Raw genomic sequence first — 23866 nt, forward strand, 5'->3', positions numbered from 1 at the left:
TGCTTTTTCATACCAGCGCAGGTGCGCCGAGTTTGAAGTTATGAGTAAGCTGTACATTTAACAGTTTCATAAACTACCGAGTTTTGATATGGGCTTTGAGAAGTAATAAATAAAAAATCATAATTTCTTTCAAAGTTGAGAGGTTAGATATCCTGATATTGGGATTTAATAATACACATGGTAGTCACTGACAGCTACCGTCGTCAGCTTGGGCCGAAGTCGGAACCGTTTGTTTATAACCCTGTTCTTTGGACCTCGTGTTGTAGTGTTGTCTTATGTGTAGTGCATCTTGTGGCTTGCCTTCATTGCCACAGGTAACGTCACAGTTGTTTGGAAAGAGGCTTGATAACTGGGCTGTACTACGGACAAGCTGTCTGGGCTTGAACTGTAGTGGAGTTGTGTACACGGTAACTGAGACATATTTGTGAATATTGTAGACAGAGCCTGTCATAACAGTGAAAGACTTTCTAACTAACATATATTCACGAGCTGAGCAAAACCATTTAGATGTAACAAACATAAAATGACACTTCGGATAATGCTTAGCAGAAGCCACAACTGAAAGTCTTTTGAAGCGTTTTGTTTATATAATTTGTTAACACTTTTTGGTGGTAGGTGGTGGCGACTATCATCCACTCACTTGATGTAGTGCTGTCTACTTCTTCCTTAGCCTTTATCATTCTTTTTCTGTGCCTGTCCTCCTCTCTTCCTATTTCTCCCATCTTTCCTGTCACTTCTTATTGCTTTTCTTTCCTTTACAGGTGGCTGTACATTGAGTGACAAGCCAAATGGTTTCCTGTAAGCCAAGAAACCATTTACAACGCTGGGTGGTAACCATATAACCAAATCATACGTGCTCCCTACGTGTCAGCAAGTGGGTTGGTGGAGGGTTAGTGCCCCACCCTGTAAAACAAATAACTCAAAGTCAAATGGCCACCCCTTACGGGATTGTGGCGTCTGGCAGTAGATAGATAGTTAACACTTTTCTTCTATGACTTTTTCATTGCAAATGGCCCCTGAGACTTTTAACAAATCCCCAGGGGGCATGGATGATCATAAGGGAAGGAAGGAGCTAATCGGCGATGGAAGTGTCGCAGTGTTGATAAGATGAGATATATATACAGCAAACAGAAAGCACTTCAAACTACTGTACTTGAATTCCGTACCCATTTATCATGTTTTCTTGTCATATCCAAATGATGATATGAGGCCCTGAGAAGCAGAACTCGCCAAGCGCCACCCCGGCCGAAAACCAGGTTATTATAGCATTGTCTTCCCCCACCCTTCCCCTATCTGGAGAGAGACAGAGGCGGGAGTTTTTCAAATATCCTCAAGGTCGTATTCGCATGTTAGTGCACCACACTTTCGACCTTATTGCTGCGTCACATGGTCTGAGGCCCAAGCTTGGTTGCAGAACTAAACAAGCGCCCACCTCGCCCTGACAGCTGAGCCAGGCCAATCACGCTCGCCGTAGTGTCCCACCTTTAGCCCCGCTCGCCCAATCACCGTGCGTGTTGCTCGTCACCCTCGCGCCAAAACACAGCTGGGAGCATCAGAAGCTCTTTAACTATGAATACCACTGGATTACTCTCCTAATTCTCGTGAATTTTGTGCTTTTTTTCAGTGTTATTCAGCTTACGATTATTGTCTCACAATGCATAATGACATTACCATGAAATTTCTGTAAGGAAAAAAGTAACAGTAAAAATTATTAACAATACCTACCTTAGACCATTCCAAAGCTGAAAGAAGGTGTCAAAATAAAACAATAATATTATTATTATATGATATTACTTTCTTGAGTAAGATAATAATAATGTTTTCCATTAATTTTATTGATTGCTTTCTTATTTTTCTTCATTCTACGTTTCGTGTATTGCATTTTTTCATTAATGTCGTTTTTCTCTTCTCAATAATTTTTGTTTATTATCATGCCCATTACTTCCATGTATTATTATTATATTGTATTATTATCTTATTATACTATTATTATGTTATTTTCATTGTACATGTTCTTTTTTTGCTCTATTCTTACATTGCCTCTTTCCTTATGCATAAAAATGAAATGAAAATAAACACGGAGAAAATCGAGGTCACAGATTTCCGAATTTCAAAATGCTATACCTCGTGACCGTATAATGCTATGAAGTTGAATGTAGTCTCAAAATGATCAGCATTTTATACTCTATTCACATAAGTAATAAGCGAAATTATAAATGTTCAGCATTTTGAGTGGCAGGAGTATGAACGCAATGAGGTGTAATGAACATTTTATTCATAACACCAATAAATTGCAGTCACGCTCCTGCCGCTAGAAATTTCGACAGATTTTAATTGATTTTAGTCCTTATGTAGTTAGGTTATACTTTACTGATCATTTTGAGACAAAATTCAACTTGATACCTTAATTGAGTCAGGAGATTTAGCCTTTTAAAAGTCGGAAAACTTTGACCGCGATTTTTTGTTTTTGTTTTTTTTGTTTTTTTGTTTTTGGCGCTTGGCGAGTTCTGCTTCTCGGGGCCACATGTATAAACGTGAAACACTTGAAACTATTTGAATTCCAGTTGTGGCTTCTGCTAAATATTTACACAGTTTTCAGTTATGCTTGCCATATCCAAGCAGTTTTGTTAGGCTTTCGAGATATTTGCATGCTGGCAGGCTTACTTAGTGAAAGGGCCAGAAATAATTCCATTAACCTCTTCATATAATGATTTCTCTGTAAGCTGAAATAAAATTATCAGAAGATACCAAAAATAATGTGAAAAAAGCATCCCGAGATCTGTGGGTTAAGTACTGATCCCTTTTGGTCTGTAGAATGTACCAAAGGAGTTAAGACCTGGTGTAGGTAATTCCCCAAGAGTTGGGTAAAATTTTACAAGTACACAATACACCCCTATTATTGGCAAACTTTTTTTTTAATGCTTTTTGAATGATTTTGACATTCATTTTTGTCTGAAATGCTTCCTTGTGCCCATTCCCTCCTCCCCCACACACACAAATGTAGGAAATCCAACAAAATTGAAGGTAAAATCATCCTCAGCATGCAAAAAATGGCTGATTCAAGCCGCCAGATTTTTCATTAAACTAACCATACTGGGTACCTATCCTAATGATTTCTATGCCTATTAAACCCCTCAAAATTTGAAGAAAGTAATTCAGTTGAAACCTTGAAACATGGTGAAATTTCTGCATTTTGCCACTTTATGGCTCGGCAGTGACAGCAAACCAATCCTGCCCTATTTAAGAAGCCAGAAATGTTATTAAACTTACCAAAGATAGCCATACTAGGGGTATCCTTACTAAACCAGCAGGAAAGGAAAGTATTTTGGAAATATTCTTTTTTTTCGGCTCTCATGGACGGGACCTTGTGTGTGGGGGGACTGCTTGATTATAGTCAAACCAGAATATGAAGAGCTCTGGGGTGTGGCAGGTAAGAAAAGAGCATATGCCAAACATTTAAACTTTCAACTTTATATTGTCTAATGCTAAGATATTAACAATTTTTTATAACTGTACCTTGAAATACAGTACTCTATATATAATACAGGTAATCCCTTAATTCACGCGAGGGTTACGTTCCCAGACCGTTTGCATATGTGGTAAATTCACGTATACGTTCTGCCCATGTGTGCACGTAATGATGCATTCGTGTTAAGTGTATTACATCTGAATAATATTGTTTATGCACTACATACACCTAATAAACTAGCATAAAGTATGAAAAACAACAAAAATGTAAGAAATTTACCACTGAAAGCTGAGAAGCACAGGCGGAGGTGGAGACACTATCAGTCTGGTGCAATAGCCCTCACTGCCTTCCGTATGCTACATTCTCTGCCTTTTTTATTGTACGAACAGTTGACTCATTCACTCCAAACATATGGTTCCAAGACAATTCACAGGCGTAGGTGGAGACACTTTAGCACAGTCTGATGCACTAGCCCTCAGTGCCTCCTGTATGCTATGTTCTGCCTTCTTTAATGTACACACACACATACACACACACACACTACATAACTCCTCATCTTCAAATCCCACCGAGACAATTCACTGTCAATTCACCGTCAAAACATGGACCATTCCCCATCAGGACAATTCGCACCCTGGACGATTCTCCATCATTCTATAAACGTACTTATTATTGATTAATTAATACTTTAATAACTAATTTTCAGAGGGATTTTATAACTCATATAAGTAAAAAACTAGTGTAGGCTACTCTACGTGCTAAATAATCTGGTATGTAAATAAATGACGAGGAATCGTCCTGATGGCGAATTGTCACCGACATTCCTTCCCTAAGTTTGCCCAACACTTTAAACTTTCTCTTTCAGTGACATCACTTTACGAGTCCATTTTGGTGTGTTACCACATGCATCACTGGCACTACGCCTAGGCCCCATGTTGGCAAACAAGGCAAGCAATCACTGGAAGGCAGAAAAATAAGCCACAAATAACGACTTGCGAGTCATGCACGATTCGACTGTTGGATTCAAACTGACTGTGTGGTGCATGGTAGATCGACCTTCCACACACACACACACACACACACACACACACACACACACACACACATGTATGCACACGGGCAGCAGGTGGGCATGTTTATATTTTATTTATTTCTCGTATATTAAAATTATTTATTTGAATACTATAATTTTGTTTTAATTATTATACGAAAAATTCGTGGATAACCGAAATCGCGTGAAATAAGGGATTACCTGTATAGATAGATAGATAGATAGAGACCTGTATATTATAAAAACTTCATAGTAACGATTTATTTTCTTTATAAGAATAAAAACAACGACTCTATACAACATGTGACAACGTTGTTTAGACCACACTGCCACATTTCCGGTGACCCGCGTGTTTGGGTCAGTCACGGCCACTCACCTACCACCCACTATGGACTGTTTATAACTTGTATTTTTATACTATAATAGCCGATAATAGCCTTAATGGAACCAAAAAGACTAAACGTAACAAAAGTAAGGTAGCATATTTTTGTCGGAGTTATCCCATTCAAAATATTATAGAAAATGTTGGATACTGGGTGGTTTTGTTTTGGTAAAGATGTGGCAGTGCTGTACTTAATCCCCCTTTCCACCCCAGAGATCTTCATATTCTGGTTTGACTTTAGTGAGTAATCTCAGTTATTATGCATTTGTGAATGGTATTGTATTTAAAGAAAAAGTTATCTTTTTTGATGGCCTACCTGTCTATGACCGTTATTTTACTGAGTTCCGCATTGTGTACTTGTAAAGAAAACCAAAAGTTGGATGGATGTTTTTCAGGATAATGTTTAGCAGAAGCCACAACTGGAATTCAAGCAGATACAGGAATCTGAAGTGTGAACATGGGGGGTAGAGTTACGAGGGGCAGACCGGAAAAAAACTGGGATGAGGCAATAGAGTGTGACTTCAGAGATAAGGGACTGAATGGGGAGGCTGCGAGGAGAGCCAGCATTAGTGACCGGGGCCAATGCATGCACGCATGTTGGAGCCTTTATAAACAATGTGATCTCATCATATGCTAATGTTTTTCTTGTCTTATAACACTTCTGTTGCAAATGACCTCTGTGGTTATTAATGACCCCTAAAAGAGGATTAATGACCTGAAGGTGGGGAAGGAGTTAATCAACAACAGAAGTGTTGCAGAAAGAAATTGCAGCAGCTGGGGAGATATGCACAGAAAATAGTTCGAATTACTTGAATTTCAGTTGTGTCTCTTGCTAAATATTGACTTTTATGATCATGTAGCTAAAGTAATGACCTCAAGAGAATTAAGCTAGTCATGTTCCGATGAGTGTAACAGGACTTGGGTAATCTAGCATTGGGTCCTTGCACCTTGAAGAGGGTAGCTAATGCTGAATGGAACAGGGTGTATACTATTGCCATTTGCCCTTGCAGAGTGTTGAAGTGTAGAGAGTGAGGGAGAGTCCAATATAACAGTACATTCAGGATGGAGGCCATGGAAGAACTGATGCAGTTCCTGGCACCAGATGCACGAAAGGACCTCAAGAGTGCTGCATGCATGACTGCTGCACGTTAGTCAGTGGTGATTTAATTTCATTGTAACCTCTTTAGCATGGTGCCATATTTTCAGATTATTGTTGTCACTAGCAGATAACTTCATTCAGTGCAAAACTTTGGTAAATGTACCGTACTGTTTAAGCAACTACCATTTCACGTATTGGTGCAGTTTGTTTCCATATTTTTCTGAATATTTTTGTGGTGGTAAATGATTTCCCCTTGATTTTCTTTTCTTTTTGCCCTTATACTGTATGTGTTTTGTTTCTTGACACCTGGGCATAATGGCGGACACAGAAAACTATGCAACTGTACCAAAATTAATTTGGTTTTTCATGTTGGTGTGTCTGGTTGTTTCCATTGGTTAGATTGAGTTATGTTACAATTAAGGTTATGTTAGATTGGGCAAGGTTAGGTAATGTTATTGGTTAGGCTAAGTTAGGTTAGGTTAAGATATATGGTTTTGATAGGTTTGATAACAGATTGTTGGTGGAGAAGAGAGAGAAATTGAGGAGATGGAAGGAGCACTTTGAGGATTTGTTGAATGTAGAGAGTGAGAGCAGTGTGAGTATAAGTGGTTGGGGAATGGCTGGGAGAAGAAGAGATGAGAGGAGGGAGGAAGAGATCAGTAGGTCGGAAGTAGTGGAAGCGATGAAGAAGATTAAGCTGGGAAAGGCCCCAGGAATTGATGGAGTGTGTGGTGAAATGCTTAGGTATGGGGGTGAGATTGTTGTGGAGTGGATATGGAAGTTGTGTAGATTGGCTTGGGAAGAGGGAAGGGTTCCAGAGGACTGGAAATCAGGTATAATTGTTCCTCTGTACAAAGGAAAAGGGGAGAGAGAAGTATGTGGTAACCATAGGGGTATTTGCCTTCTTAGTGTGACTGGTAAAATATATGGTAGAATACTCATTGATAGGGTTAGGCATATGACAGAGGAGCTAGTTGGAGAAGAACAAGGGGGATTTAGGAAGGAGAAAGGGTGTGTAGATCAGATATTTGTTCTAAGATGTTTAGTGGAGAAGTATCTAGAGAAGGGAAGGAAAGTGTACGCTGCCTTCATGGACTTGGAGAAAGCTTATGACAGAATAGATAGGAAAGGTACGTGGAAGGTACTAAGAATATATGGAGTGGAGGGGAAATTGTTGAGTGCTGTGAAGAGTATGTACGAGGGAGCTAGGGCTACGGTGCGAGTGGATGGTGAGTTGAGTGAGTTCTTTGATCTCAATGTGGGACTGAAACAGGGGTGTGTAATGTCTCCATGGCTGTTTAATATATATATGGATGGGGTCGTAAAGGAGGTACAAGGTAGGGCAGTGGATGTGGGGGTGGCCCAAATGAATGAGGGTGAGATTTGGAAGCTTCCGGTGTTGCTGTTTGCTGATGATACAGTATTGTTGAGTGAAGATGAATGGGAGTTGCAAGGTTTGGTGAATGAATTTGGGACAGTGTGTAGGAGGAGGAAGCTGAAAGTTAATGTAAACAAAAGTAAATTTATGGTGTTTGAGAGGAATGAAGTCACAGAGTGTGCAGTGAGGTTGGATGGTGAGGATATGGAGAATGTGAGTGCATTCAAGTACTTGGGTAGTGTGATGAGTAAGGATGGAACTTTGGGGGATGAAGTACGTGAAAGGTTACAGCAGGGAAGGAAGGTTGTTGGCACACTGAAAGCAGTGATGAGAAATAGGGAGGTGAGTATGGAAGTTAAGAAGTCACTGCATGATGGTATTGTGATCCCTACCCTGACGTATGGAAGCGAGGCGTGGACCTTGCAAGAGGGGAACAAGTCAAGAGTGAGAGCAGTGGAAATGAGTTACTTGAGAGGAGCATGTGGAGTGACATGGAGGGACAGGTTGACGAATGAAGAAGTGAAGGAACGTTGTGGGGTAGATGTGGATGTGGTTGAAAAGATTAGGAGAAATACACTGAGGTGGTTTGGACATGTGGAGAGGATGGAGAATGAAAGACTGACTAAGAGGGTGTATGTAGGTGAGGTGGAGGGAGGGAGAGGGAGGGGTAGACCGAGGATGAGGTGGAGGGATGGAGTTGAGAGGTATATGAGGGAGGGGGGGGTGAGTTGGGGGGAGGGGAGTCAAATGGTGGGTGACAGAGTGACTTGGAGGCGTTTTGTCTGCGGCCACCCTTTGCGGGATTAGGGCGTCGGGCTATAGATAGATAGATAGATAGATTATTATGCTTGAGAAACAAACACAAGTGAATAGAATGAGCATTAATGATTGCAACAAGGAAAACAGAATCAGTAAAAAACAATCATTTACCACCAGAAAAATTAAAAAAAAAAAGAAAGAAAGAAAACAACCTGCGAAACGAAGAAGTGAATTGGTAAGGTATTTCTGCTGCATAAACTAAACCAGCCATATGTTTACTGACTTTTCAGACAGGAATACTGTAGTTAGATATAACCCTCATTAACCTTTTCACTGCAGCATCATGCTTCATGTATAGGCACAGTGCAATGCCTCTTTAAGTGGAATTAGTGACAGGAATGCTTTTAGTTCAGTGCAGTATTTAGGAGTTATAAGCAACTAATTTTCAGTCACATCAGCTTCTGTAATAAATCCTGACCAGTTTTCCTTGAAAGGAGAAGTTAAGTCATAAGTCATCAGGAACACCAAACCAATTTTGAACACAACCTCTAACCCCCTCACTCTGATAACATATTTCTTTATTAATTTTCCCTTCACCAGATGATTTTATTCAACGTAGGTAAGACTTCTCATACTGAACAGGTTTGTGAGGCCTGTATCTAAAACCAGCAGTTTAGAAAGGCTTTCTTAAGCTAAAGAAAATGCACTATACAGTATAGTCTGAAAGTAACAAAATTAAAAATATGTCATCAGAGTGAAGTGGATAAATAGTGTACCTGTGCAGCATTACAATGAAATCCCCTACACCAACAGAGCTGACTGGAACCCCTGAAGGCTTATCACTTCTGTCGTCACATCCTAGGATCTTACTAGTTGTCCTGGGCCTGGTGCAGGACAGTGAGGTGTTCACGGCCAAGGATGCAATGAGGGTGCTGGTTAATGTCTCAGCAGAGGAGGAGGGGGCTGCGGCGCTCCTTAAACTAGAGGGTGCCAGTGTAGTCGAGAGAATGCTGGAGGTTAGAGAAGAGTGTGCCCTGTAACCCCTTGAATCAAGGTGATGTCTTTTTTCAGTTTATTCTTGCCACTACCATAATGTTTTATTCAACTTTAAGAAAGTCATATTGGATTGGGGGGGTTTATTAAGGATGTATCTAACACCTCCAGTTAAAAAATATCTATCCTTGATTGGGGGGTTTATTAACCCGCTGCATCCCAGTGCCGTTTTAAAACTGTCTGACATAATTCTGTGGCCAGTCCCAGTGTTGTGTTAAAATGATTTAAAATAAACAAATTCACTGTGACCACATTTTTCAAGATTCGCTGGTAAAAATTGGCAGGCACGTATGGTAACTGTTCCTTTACCATTCCCCAGGCTGTCAAGGCCATACACTCAATCGCTTCCCCCTCCCCTTCATGCTCGCTTTGCCTCACTCTGCCTGTGTGCCTCACCCAGTGCTGTACATAGTGAAGGCATCTTGTAAATATTTTCTTGTAAGTGTAAGGACTGTATAGTGAAGTCAAGTTGTAAGTACCACCTTGTAAGTGCCAGGACTGTACGTAATGAAGTCATGTTGTACCTATCTTCAAGCAAGTGTAAGATACCGTAATGCATTCACAGTGAGAAACACAGACAAATTGTGACAGATGTTGAAGTAATAAGTAATCAGAAAAGTGTACTGAACATTGCTATACCTTCCCAGCATAGATAACTGAGTATACCTTACATAGAATGTGGCTTTCTCTCACCTACGTAGTGAACGTGAGAGCAACCGTACATGTATACGAGTATGCAAGACTCAATAAAAACCATTTTTGAGCCTCGGTGAGCATTTTAATGGTGAAATTTGTTGTGTCCACATCAAAATCTATCATTTTAGCCCCCCCCCCAAAAAAAAAAAAAAAAAAAAAAAAAGGTCGAAAAATGGCCGGCACTGGGGCGACCCATAAGGCTAAAAATAGCTGGCACGTGGCGGGTTAAGGATGTATCTGACAACTCCAGTTAAAAAAATATCTATCCTATTAGGCTGAGTAAGTGTCAAGAAATGGCAAGAATACAGTGAAAATGACATTCCAGGACTGACTGTGACTGGTGCTCAAGGGTATGGTGGTGGTGGTACATTTTTCCCATTGCCAGATGGTTTTATTCAGCTTAAGAAAGACATCCTTGACCTGAAGGTGCTAGGTCTCATAGTACTGTAGCTTATCTAGTTAGTATTCCAGCTATGATTTTAACCTCTTCAGTACCATGATGCCTTTTTTGTGCTTTATTTTTGGTGCCACCAAGTATGTTTATTACTGTAAAATAAATTCACAATAGACCCATTGACGTGTGAAGACCACCTGGCTGGAAGAGATGTACGGTAAATCAGAGCCAAATTACCACTTACTTTCAGTTCCAGAAAATATTTTAGTTTAACAGTCTGTTAAATTATGACACTAACTAGTCCTGTTTACTGATCATTTAACAGGACATCTAACCCACTCATTCCTTTTAGAACAGGCTATAAACTGCAATAATTAGGAGACCGAGATCTACTCCATTCACCTTATGTGTGTGTGTGTGTGTGTGTGTGTGGATCTAGGATTCTGAGGGCTTGAATGATGTGTGACTGTGTGTCTGGTCCATTTTATTAGGCATACACTTGATAGTTCCCTCTTTCATGCTGTCTCTTCCTTTGTTTACTGGACTGAGTCTTTTGGTATACAGTAAAAGTCCGTTAATCCTAATGGCACGGGACCGAAGGTCTTTCTGACTATTGTTTTTTTCGGATTATTGGGAGGTACCTCTGAAAACATTGGAAATATGTACACTTGCGATCACTAACTTCTGCCCAGGGGTGCTTCCCCCCTCCTACCCCTGTATACGAAGGGAAGAGAGGAGGAGTGGGGATGAAATGAGCTCCACCTGCCACTACCCCAGCTCCCAACCCTCCCCCATACCCCTACCCATCTCCCCCCCCACCTGTCATTCTTAACTGGCTGTTACAGCTCAAGCTGATTTCATGCTTAACCCCTAAAGACCTATGCTGCACGATCATGCTTTTGTGTAATTTGACACGCCAGCCTATCCCGCACAATCGCTAAAGACACACAAAAAACTGGGGGAGGGTAGCTCTGCCCCTTTCGTGACATATATGGAATCAGACCAATGAGAGCCAGAGTGTCTGGGGTGGTATGTCATGATTGGCCCCCTAATGTGGGGGAGAAGGAAACCCCCCCCCCACCACCGTCACTTTACCTCCCTCAGCCCCATTGTGTCATCTCCACATTGTTCCCTCCCAACCAACCATACCCCAACATACCCCCTACAGCGGTGTGTGTGCATAGCAACTCTTCTCCCCTCTTCCTCCTCCCTCTCCCTCCTCCCCTACTGCTCCTTCCCTATCCCTCCATCCTCCACCCCCTCCAGCCACACACACCCCACCTCCACTTTTCGCCTGGCTTGTTTTGTTGCTGTGGGCGTATGCCACACTGACATTTCATGTCTAGGGAACACTTCACATTGACTTTAGCTATGTATATATAATTATTTACTGTAAATAATGCATTTTCTGTACATTTTCTATTTTTGCCCATGGGGGATTGTAAATTTTTTGCATCTTTGACGGGTGATTGTGCAATAACTATTTGGTCAATCTGGTTGAAACATACATTTTCAGGTGTGTAAATTCAGTCTCTTGAAATGTGGAAGAAAAATTTTTACCTTGGTGAAAGTCGAAAAATCGATCCTGTTTTGTGGCTGGAGGGACAGACCTGCTAAGCAAATTGCGTACTTTAGGAGTTAACACTCTTTGTCCCAATACTAATACAAACATAGACCACTAGCCCAAGGCGTCCTGTTGACGTATGGATACGTCGTACTGTTTTGTCACTGTGATTCCTGTCGACATATCGATATGTTTTGCAAGTGTGATGTCCGTCATCTGCACATTTTTAAAGTTTTGCACTTGAATATTTGGTAAGCATACGCGGGGACCTTCCTCTACCCGCCACCAGGCCGCGACACTGCCTTACCCCACATGACACCCTCTCCTTGCCTGCCATTGTCTTGGCAACTCACTTGTTGGCAGTGACCTGGCCAGTAAAGACATGTCGCGCCACGGTACGAAGTTCAAGGCGAGGGTGATTCCACAATTGATGATGATGTGGAGGACAAAGATTACGTGGGAACAGAGGAAGAAACGAGCAGAAGTGATGAGGAGGTAACATCACCAAGATAGGTGTGGTATATTGATGTGTTCAGTGCGTGAAACAATGCTTATATCACCTATATTATTGTGTGAAAACCAATATATTCTTGTACTACATATAAATTCATACCAAATGAACAAATATCTACCCATTCTGAGTGGTTTGCAATACTTACCACTACCATAGAAAACGTGACAGCCACAGCGCAGCTCCAGAGAACACGGTATCAGTTGTTCGGAGGGTCACCTGTTTAGACCATTTCTAAGCTCAGATGAGCACTTTTTTTTGTGAACTGCCATTGTTTCTCATAAAAAGTGGAGGTTTGAGCCCCCAAAAAAATTTTTTCTAAAATCTGCCGAGATGCAGTGGGCTAGGATATGTTAAATGCTGCAGCAAGAAATTGATGCAATATGACGTTGACTATAAAACAAAAACACTAACAGCGAATACGTCAGGCCTCATGTGTTGGGTGCACTGCTTTGCAAACACACATACACACACACACACACACACACACACACACACACACACACACACACACACACACACACAAGCACCCAACGTATGTGGTCTATGGCCGTTGTTAACGTTTTTGTTTTACTGTCAGTGTTATACTGCATTAATTTCTTGCTGCAGCATGGTCATAGTTTTATACTTTTTTATATATCCTAGTGTTTTATGCTTGTGTATTAGCTAGTCAGGTCAGGTGCGGGTAAGGGGATGGGTCTATTGTGATGTGGCAGAGGTAAACCAGCTCTGCTGTCGGGCCCTGCTGTGGATGTCACCGATTGCACTGCGCAGTTGACCCTTGTGCAGTGTGGTGCAGTGAGGTTCTGTCCCTTCTCCCCTTTGGGGCTAAGATGCAAATGAATGTGTTTGAATGGATGAGTAAATGGGGAGTGTGTGGTCCTGTCTCGGCTACCTCCCTTTCCTTGGGGGAAGCAGCCTAGGTATATAGATAGATAGATAGTATTAGTAATGTGACTGTGAGTGTAAAGTATGAGGTCAGCATCAGATGTAACAGTCAGTTAAGAATGATGAGTGGGGTGCGTGATTGGGTAGGGGTATGGGGGAGGGTTGGGAGCTGGGGTAGAGGCGGGTGGAGCTCATTTCGTCTCCCCCTCCCCCCTCCTGTCTTCCCTGGGTGTATAGGGGCACGAAGGGGGCACCCCTGAGCAAAAATTAGTGATCATGAGTGTACAAGATCATTATATAAACACATAAAATGATATGGGTTATTGTTTTACTCACCAGAAATGCATGGAAGTGTAGATGATTAGTTGCAAACAGGTACATCCAAGTCCAAACCAGATAAATCCTTAGATAAAGCTGAGAAAAATAAAAAAAAAAGACCAGAAAAATTAGAAAAATTTTGCCTTAATTTGGAGGATTGGGATTTTCAGACTATTGGTGGCTGGATTGGAGGACTTTTACTGTATTAGGTGGGAAAGAGGTCAAAGTAATGATGATGTATGCAGTTTCTGACTTGGAAGAATTAGATGCTGCATTCATTAAACTGTCATAACAAGGGGCCAGATATAACCAAATAAGATCATATGGTACAGTAGTGGGAAAAATAAACTTCATAAAGCCTTCATCATAATGAAAGGGTTAAAGTTACTCTTGATTTACCATACATTTGCTCTGAAGGCAGAAATTAGTTTTTTTTTTTTTCCTCCAACCCTTCAACCTTGTGGCTGCAGTGAACTTTGCTCAGCTGAATAAAATTATTTGATGATAACTGGAAATAAATACTGTACTGTGAACTGATTATCAACCAGAGTAATTATAAATGGTAGTTCAAACATATATTGTTGTTTTGGTCTTTTTTAAACTGAATAAAATTGTCTAATGTTAGCCGGAATCTCATTCAGAGTTCATATTTTACAGCCAGTGGATTAGAACTCTTTTAATGGCAGTCATATTTTGCTTGTATACATGGTTATTTAGGAAGCATGCTTGTATACAGTAGAGTTTATGGTAATTCTGCTTATCCAGTGTGTGAAGGACCCCAACTATCCTTATGCTGACTTTGCCTGTGGCGTGTTGGCCAACCTATCGAAGAGAAAGGAGCATTGTCACCAGGTGTGGCTGCAGATGTGTGCAAGCAATGTCAGACTTGATGCCCTTGTACACATACTCTGCCAGATCGATTATAATAAGTAGGTGGTAGCGCTTTTATGTTTTTGAGGCTTTAATTGGAGCATGTTGATTACTTGTGTTGAGGCAGTAAAGATTAGATGATGGATAAATGGATGATCATAGGATAACTGTGTTTTATTTTGACTTTTTTTTTTTTCCCCTTATGGGTGACTTTACACTTCTTCTGTCTTTCTTTCCTTCACTCTTTGCCCTTCCCTCTGCTTATTGGGTGACTCGACACAGAGTGACAAACCAAATGGTTTCCTGTACACCAGGAAACCATGTACCAAGCTGGGTGGTAACCATATAGCTAACTAATGGCACCTGGTGGTTTAGTGGGCAATTAAGGCACTCCAACCGGATTGAGCCTGGGTAGGTTTATATCCAAGGGGTGGTTGGGGTTTATCGCTCACGTAATGCTACTCAGGGATGAGTAAGGCTGGTCACTCTCATCGTATATGTAAGGACCGTCTTGCCTAGCCCCCGGCTCCTGCTTTCCTTGTTGGGCAACACAGGATTGGATGATGGATGGATGGTAATAGGCATAATGAAATGACTTAGGAAAAGGTGTTAGAAGGCCTTCTTAGCTGACAAACATATAGCTCCAGCCCCATGTTTATGAACAGTAGTTTTAATCCTTTAGTGGTAGGTGGGGGCGCTCACCATCCACTTACTCGATGTAGTGCTGCTCTTGGGTGACTGCCCTTCTCTCTCTTCCATCTTTCATTCCTTCCGTCCTCTTCTGTCTTTCTTTCCTTTATTCTTTCCTCTTCCTTCTGCCTACGAATGACTCTACACTGAGTGGCAAGCCAAGTGGTTTCCTGTACACCAGGAAACCATTTACTGCGCTAGATGGTAACCATATAACCAAATTATGGCACCTGGTTTTTTAGTGGGTAATTAAGGCTCCAGTCAGATTGAGCCTGTGCAGGTTTATATCCAAGGGGTGATTGGGGTTTATTGCTTGTGTAATGCCACTCAGGGATGAGTGAGGCAGGTCAGTCTCCTCTTAAATGTCAGGACCTACTTACCTAGCCCCGGGCTCCTACGCTTCTCATGGGGCAACACAGGATTAGATGATGATGGTGATGATGGGTTTTAATCCTACCTTTACTCCAACAGAAAGGGTGCAAAGCTCCATCTTCTAGCTCCTGTCATTACCAACTTCTCACAGCTGTCTGAAGGAAGAAGGTAATTGTAGGTACCATATACAGTAGTAGTGAAGAAGGTTAAGTCCTTCACAAATATATCACTTATTGAAACTCAGTTAAAAAACCTGAAAATTATAATGCAGCTGAACATTTTATTGCAAGGATTAATGTGGACTCTTTCTGATCACTTAATTACAAGAGTCCATGTAGGTCGGTAAAGGCATCTGGTTTTAGCAGGCATGAAATGCAGAAGATATTATGATACTGGAGAGGTCAAGACCTGCTTTTATCATTCCCATGTACTCTTTGCTAAGACTATTTTAGCAGCAAGTTAGATTAATATTTGTGATTTCATTTGATTATTGTGTTTTGTGCCTGTAACTGATGAATTTAAGAGCTGAAGTATTAAACAGTAAATACATTGGTGAGATACAGTACATGTGTTGTCAGGGCTCTCATTCATTACTATTTAGAAGTGATGAATGAAAATGAAGTACTTTGATATCCCCATATGTTCAGTTAGCAGAAATATGAAAATAGTACTGTTGGCCATAATTATTGTAATTTCTCATGAGCTGTAGATAATACAAAGGATGGAAAATTATTATGCAGTAGTACAATAATTGTGTTTAATTAAAATTTGAGGATCAGAGCCGAGAGTATCAGAGATAGTTTTGTAATTCTCTTCATTCTTGTTCCAGTATTGGGGTAGTTATTGTGCTCCCACTGTCCATTGCTTGTGTTGCATATAGTTTCATAGCATATAAGGCACATGAGGGGTGTGCAGATTGTACCGGAATTTTTTTTTTTTTTTTTTTTTTTTTTTAAATATAAATCAGACATGCCATGAAGTGATCAAATAGCTAATGATGGGGATTATACTGTAATGTTTTAGAGGCTGTCTTTTGTGTTGATCATATCAGAATTAGTGAAAGAGCTATGGTACAGTTTAATTAGGCTAATAATAATGATTATGTTGGGCAGGCAGATGATGGATAAGGATGGGTACATTTTCCAGCGGTTGATACCCTTCATGGAATACAAGGAGTCCAAAGGCAGAAGGATGTCCATTATAGCCACTATTCACAACTGCTGTTTTGACAAGGGTATGTATCATCCCCTGTGGAGAGCATAGTGATCAGTCAGGTGTAATGATCTGGCACACTTCACTGGACTTTATGTTGATAGATCTCCCTCTTTGTCCTTTCTTTTTCCTTGTTTTTTGGACTTTACTTCAGCCCATCTTTAGGTAGGAAAAAAGGTCAGGATGATGTTGGTGGTGGTGGTGACTTTTTACTAATGCAGGGTTTTCAATGCCACTTCCTTTATTTTCTGTGCACAGTATACCCTCAGTTGTATTTTATGTTAATGCCATCAGTTTGTTGATGTTTTGTACATTAATCTGGTTCTCACCAGACATTTTATTAGCATAGGGAAGATGTTATTAGGATGAAGGAATTTTTAGAATATCAGTCATCACCCTCAGCCTGTGAACATAATCTCCATTTTAGTGTGTCATACCAGACAGTTTCATTCAGTTTAGGACAGACATCCATGGGTTGAATGCTGCCCAGAGTTCTCAAGTGAAATTTTACTTCTGCAGTTGTTGTTGATGTTGCTTAATCCTGGTTTGTCTGACCAAGGAAACCCATCGATCACAGGTAAGCAACTATGTCTGTAGGGCGGTCCTCCAGGTAGGCTACAGTCCAGTATATATACTCTGCAGGGATTTGGTGTCCTTATATGGTAGACAGTGCCACACCAGTGTCAGACCAAGGTCCTCACAGCATGACACAGGAAAATATGAGGAGGTTTGGCTCCCAGGCGGATGCTGCAGCTGCATTACCTATGGTGCACAGCACCTCCATGAGCTTCTGCATGAATGTGTTAACCAGAAATACTGCACTAAGTTATTGTAGCTGTAGGTTCATGGTTTGTGGTTTAAAATGTAAGTTTCTACGGTGTTTTCCATTTCGTTATCCCAGTTGCCCATATTAAGGTTTTATCAACTTTGGCGTCGTAATCACTGATCACACTGTATCATGTCATTGTATTATAGAATTTTTCTCTATAAACTACTGAAAAATTGCAATATCCAGCCAGCTCCATAATACCCCCACTTGAGACAGAGTGGGTAGAGGCTGTAGTTCATTGTATTGAAAGGTAGATTGACAAGCTTAATGGTTTTGTGAGGATATGGATTTAGAATTTTTTCACATGTGAAGGACATATTATAAGTAAGGTTAAGTTATTTCTTGGTTCAAGTGGTAGGTGGGGGCGCTCACCATCCACTCGATGTAGTGCTGCTTTGGGTGTTTGCCCTTTCCTCTCCTCCATCCTTCCTCTTCCGTCTTTCTTTACTTCATTCTTTCCTCTTCCTTCTGCCTGTGAGTGACTTTACACTCCCTCTTCTGTCTTTCTTTCCTTCATTCTTTCCTCTTCCATCTGCCTGTAGGTGGCTCTACACTGTGTGACAAGCCAAATGGTTTCTTGTCCACCAGGAGACCATTAACCATGCTGGGTGGTAACCATATAACCAAATTATGGCGCCTGGTGGTTTAGTGGGTAATTAAGGTGCTCTGATCAGATTGAGCCTGTGTGGGTTTATATCCAAGGGGTAGTTGGGGTTTATTGCTCACATAATGCCACGCATGGTTGAGTGAGGCTGGTCACTCTCATCTTACATGTCAGGACCAACTTGCCTAGCCCCGGGTTCCTATGTTCCCTATGGGGCGACATAGGATTGGATGATGGATGGATGGATGGAAAGGTAGTAGTAGCAAATATTGTATTCATGCTAAAGTGAACTGTAATGAAAATAAAAAATGTACTGACACTGTTATACGTATTAGAACAGAATGCAGGAAACCATTTTTTATGTAGCTGATATGAACAGCAACATGAACTCACTTCATGTGCAGAAGCTATTGGTACAGTGCTTAGTGAAAGGAAGCATACAGCTAACCACTTATGATTCAGTCATATGAAGATCTTGACCTCATACTGATTCTTCCACATTTGTTCTTTCTCCTTCCCTGTTTGTAGATCCTAATCCTCACCCAGTCCGTAGGTGAGGAAAAAGGTCATGATGATGGTAATATCTCTTAACCCCTTATGGGTGGGCAACTTATCAATTACACGACCGTGTGGGGTGGCATATTTTTGGAAAAATAAAGTATCAAGGAGTAAGCCTAAACATGCCATCCATCCATCATCCAATCCTACATTGCCCCATGAGGAACGTAGGAGCCTGGGGCTAGGCAGGTGGTCCCGACATTTAAGATGCGAGTGACCAACCTCACTCATCCCTGAGTGGCATTACATGAGCAATCAACCCCAACCACCCCTTGGATATAAACCTTCACTGGCTCAATCCGATTGGAGTGCAATAATTACCCACTAAACCACCAGGACCCAAAATTTGGTTATATGGTTACCACCCAGCGTAGTAAATGGTTTCCTGGTGTTCAGGAAACCATTTGGCTTGTCACTCAGTGTAGAGTCACCCACAGGCAGAAGGAAGAGGAAAGAATGAAGGAAAGAAAGACAGAAGAGGGAGTGTAAAGTCACGTGTAGGCAGAAGGACAAGGAAAGAATGAAGGAAAGAAAGACAGAAGAGGATGGAAGGAAAGAAGGATGGAGGAGAGGAAAGGGGAGACACCCAACAGCAGCACTACATTGAGTGAGTGGATAGTGAGCACCAAGCATAAATCAATAAAAATTGATGAAAAACGAATGTAAGAGATGTTACATACGTGGTAATACGTCTCTGCTTGTGGTGGGAGGAGGGGAGGAGTGAGGGAGGAGTGCGGGCAGGCAGCATATCACCAGGCGTGCCCGGGACGAGGCTAGTGAACTCTTCACTCATTTACTTTTTTTTCACCACTGAACACTGTATTTATCATTTATACATTCTTTACACTATTCATTGTCTTCTAAATCTTATGTACCGGTATGTGTTTTCTGTTTTACGTGAACACTTATAACAATAAAACTTACGTACATATATTCTATTTTACTTGAGCAGTAAAAACACTACAACTTATATATGTATATTCTGTTTTACATGTTTCAAGGCTTGGGAGGGTAGAGTGCAGGACACTGGGTGACAAGGATGCCTTATCAACCAATTTCACCAATAAATTAGGAACAAAAGTGGCTGGACGTTATGTAACGTCGCCAGCCTCCTCACGCATGGACGTTACATAACATTGTCCACCTTTTAGGGGTTCATGGATAGAAAGAATGTATGGTAGTACAGTAGTCATTGTTGTGTCCTTATCATGGACAGAAGTACATGAATGGCTGCTGGGTGAAGAGGTTGACTTGGCTCCTCGGCTTGCTCTGCCTCTGGCCGGCCCTGACACATTCACCATTGAAGAGAATGATTCCCTGCCACCTGACCTCCAGTACCTCCCAGACGACAAGCAGAGAGAACCTGACCCAGAAGTTCGACGCATGCTTTTGGAAGCCCTCATGCAGGTTAGTGGATACTAGGGAAGAAGAGCATGGTCAAATGGAAAGGAGAAATAGTGACTCGTGGTATGAAAAACAAGTTTATTTTATTCTTTTCTGGTATTCGATACATGAGATCATTTGGCACTTCCATCGGATTTCTCGCTTCTGGGATTAGGGGGGAAAATGGTCACTGTATATTTCCTAATTGTAGAAGGCATTTAAATAAGTGGGATTTGAAGCAAGGGGAGGGCTGAAATGTTATACCTCATACTTCCTTCCTTCTTAATGCTATCCGTGTATATTGATTTACTGGATGATAGTAGGAGCCTCACTGCTCAGCACATTTTTTAATTGATATCAGAGAGCTGTGCTCTGGATCTCCTATCTCCACGGGAACCAAGGAAATGGACGTGAGGAGTAATGATACAGAACTTAGGCAGTTAAGGCAGCAGTACAACTTTTCAAGTATGTTTTGGTGTGACTCAGTCTGGTGGAATTGTTTGAGTCACCCACTGTGGATCTGCACAATTATAATAGAATAATGAAATTGTCTAACAACAACTTGCAACTCAAAATGAGGCTGGTATTATGATGCAGCTCAGGGAATGAAAATGGATTCGTTAGTGAGCCACAATACACTGCACAGACAAGATCCATTAGGATTTGACATAAAGTTCATAATTTCTTTGGGGGAAAGCCTGAAATTTGCATTTGTACTAATTTTCATAACAAAACAAAATACGACAAGTCAGAGATATGTCCACTGTGATGCAGAGTGAAAGATGATTTGCAGCAAATGGGTCTCAGATTCTTCCTTTGCTACACTGACACCAAGGATATTGGAAATTACCGGTTATCTAATGTAGATAAGAGGACGTGGAGAAGGGACTGGTGACAGTGATGAAAGACAGGAGATATGAGGAAGGGCTTGTGGTGTTAGTATGAAGGAACAGCTGTTGAGGTAGAGTTTAAAGGATGGTGATAAGAATTTTAAAGGAAGGTAAGGAGAAAAGGTTCCTTATACTGTATAGTTTGAACATTACATTTACGCCTGATTGATATTTCAGGACTACTTTTTTCTTAATCCTTGTACTGCATTGGCACTTATTTTCTTTTATGCCTCTAAAATATTTTCTTCAGGTTAAGAGAGACCTTTTGTACCAAAGTGTTTAAAAGAAGCTGTATTTATTTCCCAGAGTTCAAAAAGTCTATAGTTAAAAAAAAAATTGTAAATTGCAAGAACAAAATGTATAATATGTCATGTTATTGAAAGTGTATTTTTATCACATTGCTTCAGTCACCTTCCATACTTCTGTCTCACTAATGGACTACCACTAATTTTGCTTTGAGCATTGTTATGAGAAATATTTGGAGAGTAATGGTACTGGTACTCATACAAGTCTTGTTGGCAAGGCTTATTACTCCTGTTAACTGGTTGTTGACTTTTTTTTTTTTTTATGGTATCTCGACATTAGATGATGTTATTCAAGCTTATAGTGTTGTGTTTAAGAAGGGGTATGCAATGGCTGTATCTGACCCATCCACTTTGAATTTAATCTTCTGACCTGAATTTAATAGTCAAGATATTGTGCTGTTATAAAAGATGTCACTGTATTTAAGGTATTAAAATCACCTCCTGTCAGCTCTGCATTACGAAGAATGGACGTGAGACACTAAGGAATCAGAACATATACCTGATCCTGCGTGAACACCACAAGTGGGAAGAGGATCGGCAGTGCATTATGCTGAATGAAGATATTGTCAATATGCTATTGAGGTCAGTTGCCTAGATGAATAACATAGTATTTAACCCCTTCAGTTAGATTTAAAAAGAATAAGTTCTTGTTACTCCCAGGTGTCTTTATTTTGTTTAAGGGAAACATTTCAGTCTTGTGGAATTGGATATAGCATTAATTAACATCTCTATTACCACAGATCTTTACTAACTTATATAAAATGGTCTGGAATAGCAAAATCTCATTATTTCTCCACTACAGTGGTACCGGTATATATTTTCATTTTACTCAGGCTACCACCAGATGATTTTGTTTAAGTTAGGAAGAATCTAGTAGTGAGGAGGTTAAGGAATGCAGTATTTAACCCCTCCAGTTTTAATAGTGTCGGAATGTGAATTAAATCGATTTGAGATAACAAGAGTAAAATTACACATTTATAATTGTATTGAAGTTAATAAAAGCATCCATGGACTGAAGGGGTTAATCTATCTATTACCAGACGCCTTAATCCCGTAAGGGGTGGCCACAAACAAATGGCCTCCGTGTCACCCTGTCCCCCTCCATTTCACTGCCCTGCTCCCAGTTCACTCCCCCCTCTCTCGTATACCTCTCCACTCCATCTCTCCATCTCATCCTTGCCCTTGGTAGGTGGGGGCACCCATCATCCACCCACTTAGTGTAGTTATACTGTTTTTAGGATAGCTCTACATTGAGTGGCAAGCCAAATGATTTCCTGTAAACCAGGAAAGCTTTTACAGTGCTGGGTGGTAACCTTATAGCCAACCAACACATGTTCCCTATTTGACAACAAATGGGTTGGTGGAGGGTTAGTGCCCCTCCCCGGAAAACGATTAACTACAAATACGAACAAGAAAGAGTTAATGAAAATCATATATTCTTGTCAGGACAGAAGAAGAAATCGGCGCGGATGATCTGTCAGGAGTGGAGGTGCCTGAGGAGTTGGCCCAGAAATTTGAGGCAGAGGATGCCCGCTACCTAGCTGGTGGCTCCTCAGACTTCAGTACCCTGAAGGAGGAGGAGCCAGCTAAGTGAAACGCCATCCCTTATGGGAGAACCAGAGCTGGTGAGAATATTTTAATTCATTACAGTTAACCAGTATGCATTTACAAACTTTATCATCCCATTCCCCCCCATCCTCCCAGAGGAATAAGTATCATTTGAAATCTCCTGTACTTTTAAACATGATAAGTAATCAACTTATAGAAGGTCAGCGGTGTTAAAAGTCTTCTTCACTGACAGGGTAAATGTGGCTGGTGCTGTGAGCAGTTTAACCTTGACATCTAAAGCTGTGGAGTGTCAGCGGAACTACTTCATTGGGACACAGCACAGACCAGTGACCTATGCTCAGGCTCTTACCAGGTTAACATTTTTACATGCTTTTCTTCATAGTGATGTTATTGTTCATTATCAGCACATATTTTATGAAATAATGTCAGGCTCTACAGAGAATTGCTTAACCTTCTGGAACACCAACCCATAATGATTTTGGTGCCAAATTAAAGATTTATAGAGCACATTTAGTGAGCATGAGTATATTGTTACCTTGTTAATGTTATGACCCCAAAACTGGTGGACTGCAGACTGTGGTTGTCCATCTCCTATAGTCTACTTTCCTCTCAGAGATTAGGGAGAGAGTTTAGAAAATCTTATACAATGGTCTTATTGGTGCCACTGTGTGAGGTGGTTAATGGTTTCCAGGCTGTAGCAGAGCACAGATTGATTACCATACATCATCATCATCATCATCAGCAGCAGCAGCAGCAGCAGCAGCAGCATACTATGCATGAGACATCAGAAATCTCATTAAAAATGTTTTCTGCTTTTTAAAATTTCTAGTATGTAAGGTGTAGATAATGAGAGTACACTTTATAAATTATTGCTGTTTGATACAAAGACATTTCTGCTAAGATTTATTGTGGTTAGTGATAGATTATACTTTAAAGCCTCATTATATTAGACCTTGCTCATATCATTCACAGAAAGTTTTATTTCTTGTATGATTTAGCCCAGTTTAGCGTTTTTTTTTTTT

The 23866-nt window shown here is 40.8% G+C and overlaps 1 protein-coding gene across 1 annotated transcript; it reads left to right on the forward strand.

Moving 5' to 3' along the window:
* The first annotated feature begins 231 nt into the window (after window positions 1-231).
* Window positions 232-23576, forward strand: LOC145410688 (co-chaperone protein HGH1 homolog). The gene is made up of 10 exons (XM_080280801.1): window positions 232-314; window positions 5913-6049; window positions 8952-9154; window positions 14328-14491; window positions 15594-15662; window positions 16607-16728; window positions 19914-20104; window positions 21724-21857; window positions 22722-22900; window positions 23077-23576. The coding sequence occupies exons 2-9, from the start codon at window positions 5965-5967 to the stop codon at window positions 22867-22869; spliced, it is 1116 nt and encodes a 371-aa protein (XP_080136927.1). The 5' UTR covers window positions 232-314; window positions 5913-5964; the 3' UTR covers window positions 22870-22900; window positions 23077-23576.
* The last annotated feature ends 290 nt before the right edge of the window (window positions 23577-23866 follow it).

The sequence above is a fragment of the Coenobita brevimanus genome, chromosome 86, assembly GCF_032717465.1.
Source record: "Coenobita brevimanus isolate Jiangsu-jjx chromosome 86, ASM3271746v2, whole genome shotgun sequence".
In the NCBI taxonomy this organism is placed as follows: Eukaryota; Metazoa; Arthropoda; class Malacostraca; order Decapoda; family Coenobitidae; genus Coenobita; species Coenobita brevimanus.